At 35.7% G+C, this 12135-nt stretch overlaps 1 protein-coding gene across 1 annotated transcript; it reads left to right on the top strand.

The window, feature by feature from the left end:
• The first annotated feature begins 437 nt into the window (after nt 1-437).
• Nucleotides 438-11691, top strand: LOC101268323 (QWRF motif-containing protein 2). The gene is made up of 6 exons (XM_004230659.5): nt 438-2422; nt 4300-4419; nt 6259-6375; nt 6477-6566; nt 11116-11223; nt 11299-11691. Exons 1-6 carry the CDS (start codon nt 992-994, stop codon nt 11356-11358), a joined length of 1926 nt encoding a protein of 641 aa, XP_004230707.1. The 5' UTR covers nt 438-991; the 3' UTR covers nt 11359-11691.
• The last annotated feature ends 444 nt before the right edge of the window (nt 11692-12135 follow it).

Below are 12135 nucleotides of genomic sequence, written 5' to 3'. Positions count from 1 at the left end.
TCCATCTTCATATTTCTTTTTTATTTTGTTTTTGACTTTGGCTACCACTTCTCTCACCAAGGGAGAGTGTACCTTGTTCGACACCTTAATTTGTAATTTATGTTCAAGAGTATCTATCTATTCTATCACACTGCTTTGAAGATTGCATGTTATCTCTTCAATAGCCCATACATATTTAAAAAAAAAAAAAAAAAAAAAAAAAACGAAACCTGAAAAAAAAAAAAAAAATACCATGGAGCTGAGAGGTATTAAAACATTATATTTGTCTTGATATGTCATATTCATTATGAAGGGAAAGGATAAACATTTTAAAAAGCAAAAAAAATTATTAAAGTAATTACTTGCATTTCAAGTATGGGAGTTTTTATTTTTTTTTATTTTATGTTTTATTATTTTCCCAACTTTTATATGGAGTTGGGACACGTCCATCAATACCTACGAACTCCACTTGCAATCAACAAAAATAAAGATTTAATTGATGTAAATAAGTGAAATAATCATTTTCTAATTACTAATACTAAATTACATTATTATTATAAAGTAGTGGAAAGGAAGCAAATTAAATATGATTATTAAGAAATATAATTGTAACATAAAAATTGTGATTTGCTTAGCGTAACGTCTTTCCAAAGATTCACAAAACCCCAAAATCACCCATAGCTAAAAGATGCACCAATTTTCTGTACCCCCAAATCTGACCCTTTTCTCTTCACTTCTTCCTCTTCACTCTCGCCGGAAACCTTTTCTGTTTCCTCATCTTTCTGCCTTTTTAGCTGTATAATCTTGATAAAAAATGTTTACTTTACCAGAAATACATAATGGGGTTTTGAGTTATGGTGGGATTTCTTGAATCTTGAATCTTTTTTGCAGGATTTTAGCCATGGAGACATGGAAAGAGTTAATGGGTAGGTGTATTTTGTTTTGAAAGTACAATGTGAGAGGTGAATTCCCATTTGGAGAGAGAGAGAGAGTGAGAAAGTGTGTGTGTGTGATGATGGTTGCTGCTGTTTCTGGAGCAGTTTCAACTGGCCGACAAAACCCCAAAACCCCATCACAAGATGAGACTTCAAGAAGACCCCCATTACTGCCCTCTGAGAAAGACAACAATGGAGTTGTTAACCCAAAAAGACCCAAATCAAGAACTGTTCAATCTCGGTATATGTCTCCTTCTCCTTCAACTTCTTCTTCAAATTCTTCTTCAGTATCTTCAACTTCTTCTTCTAGTAGAAGATTTCCGTCTCCTTTGATATCTAGAAACTCGGGCTCTACTCTTTTGTCAAATACTCCGGTTACAGTTCCCAAAAGATCTGTTTCAGTGGACAGGAGGCGGACCTCAGTTTCCAGGCCACTTACAGCTGATCTTGATTCAAAAGTTAGCAATGTAGCTGAAGTTTCTGCAGCAACAAAGCTGCTGGTGACATCTACTAGGAGTTTATCTGTATCTTTTCAAGGGGAAACCTATTCACTTCCAGTAAGTAAGACTAAAGCGGCTCCACCTTCTCCAAATTTGAGTAGTTTAAGGAAGGGTACCCCTGAGAGGAGGAGGACTACTACTCCCCTTAGAGGGAAAGCTGATGGGGCGGATCAGTTGGAGAATTCTAAGCCTGTTGATCAGCACCGTTGGCCGGGGAGGTCTAGGCAGGGGAATCCGCTGGCAAGGAGCTTAGATTGTAGTAATGGGGACAGACACAAGGTTATTGGATCTGGAAACGTAATTAGGACACTTCAGCAATCTATGATTGATGAAAGAAGGGCTTCATTTGATGGCAGGTTGAGTCTTGATTTTGGAAATGCAGAGCCTTTGAAGGCTGTTGAACAAGCTCAGGATGTAAATTCAGCCAATAATGATTCTACTCTGCCATCTGATCTTACTGCATCTGACACGGATAGTGTTTCTTCTGGTAGTACAGGAATGCAGGAGTGTGGTGGGAGTTCTCGTATACGTGGTGTGCCTCGTGGGATTGTAGTTTCTGCTAGGTTTTGGCAAGAAACAAACAGTAGGTTGAGGAGATTACAGGATCCAGGTTCACCTCTATCGACAAGTCCAGGGTCCAAAATGGTTGCGCCACCAAAGTTGAGAAAGTACCATAGTGATGTCCCAGTATCGTCCCCTCGAGCAATGTCATCGCCTATTCGTGCTGGCATTCGCTCTGCATCTCCTAGTAAGCTTATTGGATCATCTCCTTCCAGAGGAATGCCTAGTCCATCTCGTGTCAGAAATGTGGTTAGCACCATTAATAGTAACTTCATTGAGACCCCGTCAGTTCTTAGTTTTGCGGTTGATGTTCGGAGGGGGAAGGTAGGGGAAAACCGAATTGTTGATGCACACTTGCTGCGGCTTCTTTACAATCGACACTTACAGTGGCGCTTTGTAAATGCTACTAGTGAAGCAACTTTGCTGGTGCAGAAACACAGCGCAGAGGTAAAGCTGCATTTTTTACTTGAAAGTTTGAATCTCTTAACTTGAATTAGATTTCTCATCTATATGTTGTCTGTTTGCTATCCTGAAATTGGTGCCCTAATTTGCCTTAGAAGACAAATTACTTACCATTATTGAATCAAATAGGCCTGAATAGAGCAGAATATATAGAGGATCCATAGGCGGAGTCCAACTAGTTTGGAATTAAGTTGTAGTTGATTGATTGATTTGCCATTCACCTCAGTATCTAGCTGTTTGCTCTGACTATGTGCATTGTGAGAATTGAGAGAAAGAGGAGTTCAGGCTCTTTATATTTGCAGAAGAACCATGAGAACTAGTCACTTCAAATTGTACCTCTTACAGGAGATTTTCTTTGGTAGGTAATGGATGACATCTAGGGACAAAGAAGGCACAGGTTGATTTGCCTAGATATTTAGAAATTAGCGGTCCTATCTAGGAATCCAACTTTTCTATACATGTGGGGTTCTTGTTACTTCTAAAATAATGAAAAAGGTGCAATTTATAAATCTGATCAAACATTTCACCTATTCCTTGAATTTCCTTCTGTTTTGTTCTCTCCATATAATCTGCATAACAGCTTGTGGTATTACATTCCAAGCTCTACTCCTCTGGTTCTTCTTTTCTGTTCCCGCCAGAATCGAAGAGTCTGAATAACAGTCCTAGGCATTGTCTGGTTCACCGGAACGTTGCAATGAGAAATTCCGATGGTTGGTTGGATGGCTATCTTACAGAGAATGAGCAAAAAGATTACCATATTCATTGGCTTCTTTGCACAAAAACTACCAGCTGTTATTTATTCTTTTGTTCTTTATATAATTATCTCATGTTAAGATTGTGTCTGAAGCTGCTGTCCAAACTAGTAAGTTCATGTTGCTAGGAGCATGGCTGTGCCAATAGCCTAGTTAGGAACTCTCTTGTTTGCTGGTCTTATAAGTTCAACCTTCAATTCTAGTTTGTGGATAAGAGATGTTGCATGGGAAGCTTTAAGTAAAGCTATAAGTTCATCTATTTGGCCGTTGTTCTTCTCACTTGCTATTGAGGTAGGTAAAATTTAGGAGCATTCTTTTTTTCCAAGTGGAGTTCTATCTGTTAACATTGATCAATTTGATGGTTCTGCACTTCTGTTCTTAGAAAGCTTTGATCAGATCCCATTCACTTTGTTCAAGTTGTCATGAAAATAGCTTCAATTAACTAGGTGGCTATAAGATTGGAACAACTGCAACTTGTCCTTACATGACACTTAGGCTAATTTTACTTCATCATTGTATTTGGATATTAAAATGGCTCATTATCAGAGATCGGGCATCTGTTGGGGAAAATATAAAGCGTTCTAACCGTTCTTGTTTATAGAAGTAATTTCTATGATTTGAGAAGCATACGTTTTAAACTTGTTATGAAGACTCTTTTGCTTATAGTTTTACCAGCTCATGTTTGAGAGTCATGCATATCAAGTGATACAATTGAGAAATTATCTATTTCTGTGTGTTTTAAAAGGTTTATACTAGTGTTCCACATATTGGAGTTTGTGCTAATTACTTAGGTTATTGTATTTGTCAGTCTAGTAAGTGTTTATCACAGTAGGCAACTTTTCTAAAAGAGTACTGAATTTTGCAATTCGACCATACAGAATGTTGTTCTAGCTAATTTCTTTTGGATGTGCACATTGTATCTATCAGTGCATTAGGTACTGAAATGGCTGCATGTACACTGCTACAAAAAGAGTGAATCGGGTGCTCTATTGACCGAGGCCACTTTACTCTCTTCCTTTTGAAGGCATTATCTTAGTTCCTTCCTTAAGATTCAGCTGATCATAAGCAAGACTATAGTCCATTTTAAAAACATATTGAGCTCTTTTGCAGAAAACTCTCTGGAATGCATGGATAACAATCTCAGATCTACGTGATACAGTCACTAAGAAGAGACACAGGCTACAGTTGCTGAGGCAAAAACTGAAGCTAGCTTCCATTTTAAAGGGACAGGTATGGTCTCAGCCCCTTTTTCCCGTTGCACATTTTCAATATTATAATTTTGCTGGATTTTCGGTGAAAAGATATGCTATTTTCATCCTTATTTTGAAATATTCTTGTTAAAAAAGATATTCCCTACATGGTTAAATCAACCAACCTGGTGCAGTCAAAGTTTTGGGTATTTGCTTTGTTTCTTAAGCCTCATAATTGCCTCCTTCCTCTGGTGGTTATTATTGAATTATCGTGTTGGTTGATCTACCTCTTTGGCATATGAAATAGAACCCTCAACTGTGTCATTCATGAATCATGACTAAAATTGAATTTACAAGTGGAATCAGTTCAGGTCCTTCATTGCGTGTAATAAAAAGCAAGATTCACTAAAAATTGTACAATCCTAGCGAGTAATGATCTTTTACACTTGAATTTTTTTGTCTGATTTTCTACTGAAATTCGGATCTCCGCAAGTTCACTTGGAATTTTCTTTTTCTGGTAGCATAAAGTCAGTTAAAATTTGAAGAATGGGATGAAGAGATACTTCCCCGTGTCAATACAAGTTGAAATTTATGCGGGCACAATGGTTAAGAAAATAGTTGAAGTTTATTGTACTGAAATAGAAGTAACTTCTAAAACTAAAATTCCAGTAGATTTGAACCCATTTTACTGGGTGTCAGATGAACTTCTCATAGTAGAATATTGAGAAAGTATTGAAGAGTGAGACGGGAAGTGACAATTTCCGATAAAGGGATTTGTTTTTGTTTCATATTGATACTTGCCTTGCTTATTGAATGAGCAGTTGAGGTTAAATAAGTTGATGAATGAGAAATTGGCAGAAGTTACAACTTACCCTATCCAACCCAATCATTTATCAATTGTTTTAATTTCTTACTTTGATCGTCATCATGAAAGTTACTTGCTATATGTTCTTAAGTTTGTGACATTATCCTAATTCTGTATTTCTCAGTTAAAAATAAGTTTGTTGTCATACTCATAATGTTGAAAAGCTCTCTGTAAAGCATTACTTCTACATGTTAATGCAAGTTCCTGTGCTTTATAAGTTCATTATGAAAGAGCATTTTGTTTTACTTATTTTTCCCCTTTTTAAAATGACGGTGGTGTCCGAGCCAGCTTGCACACGCTTCTACTACTCCACAGGATACCATTTCATTAAAAGTAGTCTATGACTTGTAGTAGTAAGATTACCATATACAAATTAGATGTCAGTTTTCACCTTCAAAATATACGAAAAAACCCTGAACTACTTACTTTATGACTATGATTTGCAAATAAAAATTGCATCTAGTTTCCTCACTTAGTTTACATTTTCTGTGCACAATACTATCTTTTATTTTTCATACATCATCCATCCTTGTCAGTTATTTCAGCAAAACTATAGCCAATTGATCTGCAAACCAAGTCTAGATTTGAAATCTGATAGTTTTTAATATTAACTGCAATTTGTTACTCTGAACAAGCCTCTGAGACTCTTAGAAAGTATCTTCAAGTTGATATGCTTCCTTCGTTTAAAAAAGAACGGCCTAGTTTGACTTGGAACGGAGTTCAAGAAAAGAAAGAAGACTTTTTAATCTTGTAGTTCTAAATTAAAGTTATGTCAAATGTTCCAAAATTCCCTTTTATCTTGCGGCCTTAAACATGCCATGTAAAAAGTTGAAGTCAAAGTGTTGCCAAAAAAGGAAATGGGTCATTCTTTCTGAAACATACTAAAAAGGAAATTGGGTCATTCTTTTTTAAACTGAGGGAGTAATTGATTTGGCCTTGTTACAAGTATCAGAAAGAGTAACTGTAGGCATGATATGATCATTTCTGAGCTAAGTTGATTCTTTTCGTATGTAGATGATGTCCTTAGAAGTTTGGGCTTCATTTGATAAAGAACACTCTATCTCACTTCTTGGAGCAATTGAAGCCTTGAAAGCTAGCACTCTCCGTCTGCCTGTTGTTGGAGGAGCTAATGTATGTAGTTGTGCGACACATATTCTGGTTTTAGGTTTATTTCTGTTCTTCACTGAATCACAAAGAGGCCACTTGTAACTTTTCTGTGGTAATATCGACAGATTAACATACAAAACCTGAAGGATGCTATTAGTTCAGCACATGGTGTGATGCAGGCAATGGCAACCTCAGTTGGTTGCTTTTTGGGCAAGGTAAACCTCACTTATCTAGTCTTCTATCTGTTAATGCTGATTGTTTCCGTGAAGTCGGTTAATGCATAGTCATTTTACTAGTTTCTCTTTGTTTTGCATTTGTGTTTGATAAAACTGTTAGGGATATAAAATCATAATAAAATATTTTCTATCAAGTAGATCACAACTGAAGTTGGAGTTCGTATGAAATAGCTATAAAATTGTTCTTCTGCATCACTGGCTCTTGGAAATTTCTCGGTTACCCAAAAAAAGTAAAGATTGGTCCTATGTATCAACTAATTGTTCAGCATGGATCCTCTTTAGATCTGTTATCTTTTCTAATCTCAAGTGATAAAAAATACCAAGTGAAAGAAGCAGCATTCATCTCAGCATATTTCAAAATAAGAGAGATGCCTTGATGGAGAAAACATCTTATATCTTTTGTAAAATATAGGTGCTTACAGAATTTATATTTTTTGTGAAGGAACAAATTGCGGGGATGTAGTGAATTGAGGAAGTAATCTTTTTGTTGTTCTTTTACAGTACTCCCTTGGTACTTTGCTTAAATGGAACACTACTGTCTAATTTGATAAAAATATCTCTTAAAAAGATAATTTGTGAGGTTCCGCTGGTGCGACGACATTTCTTTTGACTTAGTATTATAGGGACAGGCATACTCTTAAAACTGCTTCATTCAAAGCAATTGTAAGCGGAGAATTCCATAAGAACTTCTAAATAATAAGGGAACCCAAGGGCATGACCTGGTCATGAAGTGGGTTGGAACCATGGGCTCTTAGGTTCAAAGCTTGGCGGAGGCAAAAATATTATGATCTTTTTTTCATCTGTTCAAGCTTTGGTGGACATAGTAACACAATATTTATGCTGGTGGGAGGTACCAGGTACCGCCGCAGAATTGGTCGAGGTGTGTGCAAGCTGGCCTAGAGAGCCCACAAATATTTAAGAAAAATAATAACTAGCCCACAACCCACAAATGTTTAAGAAAAATAATAACAAATCTACAATTATTTAAGAAAGAAAAACAAGGAACTTGGTTAAAGTAGGTTATTACATGAAATCTGGAACCCTTTATATCATCAGAGTACAACCTCGTAGAGGCAAAGTATTAGTGAAAAGAAGGAAAGAAGATCGACTTCCATATTTGAAGACCTATTTTCAGAACCTTGAAAGGAGTACAGTGATAAGCTGTCATTATGATACCCTTGAAAGATGTATAGCTTGAAGTAAAGTTACCATTATCAAAAAAATAAATAAATGCGTAGCTTGAAGTCTCAGACTATACTATTCTGGCTGCTCCACAGATTTTTTCTATCCAGGAAAATGAATTAGCTGTCATTATTCACCCTAGAGCCTTAAGCTTTTACTTTGGGTTACCTCCTAATTAGTTTATTCTGGGCTACAGGAGCTGACATGTAGGGATGGATTTCCATTATTAAACTGCAACAAAATTTTGAGACATAAAAATGGAGTTATGTATGGTGGAGAGGGTGAACTGAAATATAAAGCAGAATATATGATGGAAATGACAAATACATGAACAGGGGATTTGGAGGGTTATTGAAGAAAATCTGAGAACCCCACTTCTTTTTTTCTTTTGATAACATAGAATTCCATGGCAGACGGGTTCTAAATTCTGTGGATAATGGGCCATCCTGATCTGAGAACCTCACCTTAATCTGTTTAGATATCATTTGCCAAGTTGCTTGTTTTTTTGTTTGGCTGATTAAATTACAACCTGGTGACTTGCACTTGATTGCACTATCGTGAGATGTGAACTTCCAGTTCTTCGCTGAAGCCTAGACCAAAAGATTTACTCAATTAATAACAGAAGTTATGTAGCATGACTTTACCCAATGTCTCCTTTTGAAATATATAAAAGATGAGTTTACCCAATGTCTTACGGAACGACGCCATACAGCCATTTGTTAGCATATAATAAGAGCTGATTAGCCATGAAACATTGTTGCCAAATTCCAGAATAAGCCTAAATATGGGGAGTTTTTGGCCAAAAGCATCCTTAAACTATAGCCAACTTAAACTACATCCTCTAAATTATTTTTCTTAACAGAAAAAATTCCTCTATTATTTAAAATGTGACAACTTTCATCCTTTTTTCTATAATTTGTCAAAAATTAACAAATTCTTCACAAAAACACGTACAGTTCACACTACTCTCAACCAAACTTTCTAAATCACCAGCAATAAACCAATTTTGTCCATTCTACATACATCTAAAACAAAATATTGGGAATTTTTTTGGCAACAACGTTTTGCATTGGTTTCCTTTTAATTAGCAATTTTGTTTTTATTACTTTTCATTTGATTTTATATCAAAAAATTAAGAGTTAAAATGTTTTCTTCTTATTGAATCTGCAAAAAGCAGTGTCGATCGAAGACTTTTACTTCTAATAATGGAAAACCAAACTCGAGTACAAGCGATCAAAATTAGCTGAATCTTGATTACCTCAATTATCAGTTTGCCTCCCAAAATTATTGATCTAACGACATTTTGACTTAGCAAGGTGAAGATGGTGTAAAATTAATCTCCCAACTTCATTCAACTGTTAAAGGAGAAGATCAGATCATGTCTCCTCATAGACTCACACTGTCCTAACATTTATTTATTTTTAATAACAAACAAGGGTCTAATAAAAAATTATTTTTTGATAGCTTTTCCCAACAAGTAATAAAATCATAGAATTATTTTTTATGAGAATAGTATGAATTGCATATATTTTTGTGTGGAATTCGCTAATTTTTTGACAAATTTTAATAGATGGATGGAAGTTCTTAAGTTTTGAATACTTGGAGGATGTTTTTTTCTTAAGAAAGATAATTTGAGGATGTAGTTTAAATTGAGTTGTATAGTTTAAGGATGTTTTTAGCCAAAAACTCGATCTAACGACATTTTGACTTTGCAAGGCCAGAATAAGTCTTCCAAAATTTCTAGTTTTCACTTGTATCAAGTCTTCTTGATTGTATCCAGCAACACCAGTAACTCATATTGGATAGTTTGAACCACCTCATCTAAAAAGTTAAAGCGATTAGCTGTTGGATTGTTTTGCCTATGTCTCTAAGCATTTGAAACCTTTGGCTCATTGGTGCCATAAGATGGAACCTTTTAGGATTATTGTATGTACTGTTTTGTCTGTCGAAAGATATTAGTTTGAGGCTTTAATCTAATGTTGTCCAATCCTGCTACCCTGATAAGCAACAGATGGCAACAAGTTTGCCTCAATGCTCAGCTTGTTAAGGCTGACCAGTCCTGCTACCTGGATGCATTTACCTTCTCTCTCTTTTTAATTGTTTTGATTAGTCAAAAGAATCATCTAAGTCATAGACACAAGCAGGTGCCAAAAGTTAAATAGATAAAAGTGTTTAGTATTAAGCTTCAGAAAAATCTAACAATTATCTTTACAAAAAGTATCTTCTTTGTACCAGAAATACAAGTCGAAAAGTAGGCAGTCTTGATTTTCACACAGGCTTCTCAAATCTTGAAACTTATTTTTGTTTCCTTCCAGTCCTCTAGAAGGTTCATGAAGGTTGAAGGTTCTATTCAATGACCTTTCTCTCTAATTTAACGCATCTCCTAGTCACAATGCCTTCGGTAACTGTTCTAAAGCAGCCGTGAAATGTTGAGCGTGCTGTACACTTCTTTTTCAGTCTTCCAAGTATTTCTCCACATGGATTCCTCTTCCCTTTTTTGTTATTATTAGTGAAGGTAGGTAACTTCTAAAAAATATCAGCACCAGGACAGAATTACAAAGTCTTCGCCTGGTTTCCTCTCCTCTCCTATCATTTTGACAAAGGATTTCACCGAGGAATTATCTAACTCAGGCCCCTCTGCAGTCACTAGGTTATGTATTGCTTTGATGAATATGGTCTTTGCAGTTTACCTTGTTTGAAAAAAAGAAACAGAAAAAGATGGGCTTTCGATCATTCCTGATAACGAATTAGTCTTCTAGAGGAAGCATTTTCAGGAAATTGTATGTGTCCCTTTAACTAGTATTACACCACCAAATGCTTCTGTATTGGTGAAGTTTATCTCTTTGCTATCTTTATTAACTACAATGTCAGAGTACAATCTTTATTAACTACAATGTCAGAGTACAATTCTTCAGTTGGGTTCCCACTCTTTAAGTGTCAGTTTATAGTGGTGAATATATATGAAGATTATGTATGTCTGTATCACTGCCAAATCGACTATGACATGCCTCTTTTCATGACCAAATGTCAGAATGTAGTTGCAATATGGCTCTTGTTATTGCATGGTGGAATTCGATGACCTAAGGACCAATAGTTATCCAAGACTGTAAACAGTGATGAAAAATGTTGGTTGTAAAAGCATCTGATTAGAGATTCGTGGTTAAAAGTCTCTAGTTTGATTTGTGAAAGTGGGTAGTAACTGTTCCTGACATGTATCTTGTGGTTATACCAGTAGTGCTGCGATTCCTCCTTAAAACTGAACTTGTTGCTTCATCTCAGTAGTAATATGCTGCAGTGGACAAATACATTCATTGGATGCCTAAAAAGGGGTTTTCATTTTGTTCAGGTGGAGGAATTAAATTCTTTGGCAAGTGAACTTTCCAAAGTGACTGCGAAAGAACAGGCTTCTCTTGAACAGTGCAAAGATTTCTTGACGATGATAGCAACAATGCAGGTAATGCAGCCCTTTGGTTTTTCTGCTTTGTAGTATTTTTCCATGATTTTAACATTTATCATTTGTGGAACACAGGTTAAGGACTGTAGTTTGAGAACACACGTAATACAACATAACCGCAGATCAACAACCTGACATGACAGGCGTAGAACTGATCCTTATTTTGACCAATTTTTAATGCTAACACCCCCTATTAGTAACGGTGGCCAGAGCAAGAGAACGATGACCAGTCCTGGTTGTTGTTAGGCATTTTTTTGCAACACATCTGCGCGCCCTAATCTCAATGTATTTTCTTCTCTATCAGAAGATGATTTCGGAAGTGATTTCTTTCTCACTAATTAGTTGTATACATGTTCTAATCTTTCGTTCTTTTCTTTTTCCACTGTTTGTCAAGGAAGAAGAGAAAAAAAGAACTCCTGTATATATATGTAAAATTCTAACTAGACAATGATTCAGTAGTTCGTCCAACTTTCTGGTGTGTTTTTTCGTTTCAGTATATCTATATGACTTTAGAAGTACTTCACAATGATGCAATTGATTCCTTGTTACATCGCATTTTCGCCCTCTTAGTGAGTATCTCCAACTTCTTTTCAGGGGGGGAAAGTTGGTTTGTTTCTCTTGTGTTAATACGCATTGTTACATTATTCTTGTTATGTTTGTAATGTCGTTACTAAGTAAAGAATTTGGAGGACTTTGATTGATTTATCTCCAAAATTAATATTAAAAGCATTTTTCTAACAAAAGAAACATTTATAATAAACAATCATCTCAAAGTCAACCTCACATTTAATTTCACACAAATTCACAACACTTTGTAAGAGTTTAATCTCAATGCGTACACCTAAAGTCAATGACCATTTTAAGTAATACCCACTCTAATAAGTTCAATCTTCTTAATTATCTAAAGCAAGA

Source organism: Solanum lycopersicum, chromosome 1 (assembly GCF_036512215.1).
Source record: "Solanum lycopersicum chromosome 1, SLM_r2.1".
Taxonomy (NCBI): Eukaryota; Viridiplantae; Streptophyta; class Magnoliopsida; order Solanales; family Solanaceae; genus Solanum; species Solanum lycopersicum.
This window is presented reverse-complemented; position numbering and strand designations above follow the sequence as displayed.

Coding starts and splice junctions, on each gene's coding strand:
- LOC101268323 (XM_004230659.5), top strand. CDS start 992: ATGATGGTTGCTGCTGTTTCTGGAGCAGTTTCAACTGGCCGACAAAAC. Junction 2,423..4,299: donor TGCAGAAACACAGCGCAGAG/GTAAAGCTGCAT, acceptor GCTCTTTTGCAG/AAAACTCTCTGGAATGCATG. Junction 4,420..6,258: donor CTTCCATTTTAAAGGGACAG/GTATGGTCTCAG, acceptor TTTCGTATGTAG/ATGATGTCCTTAGAAGTTTG.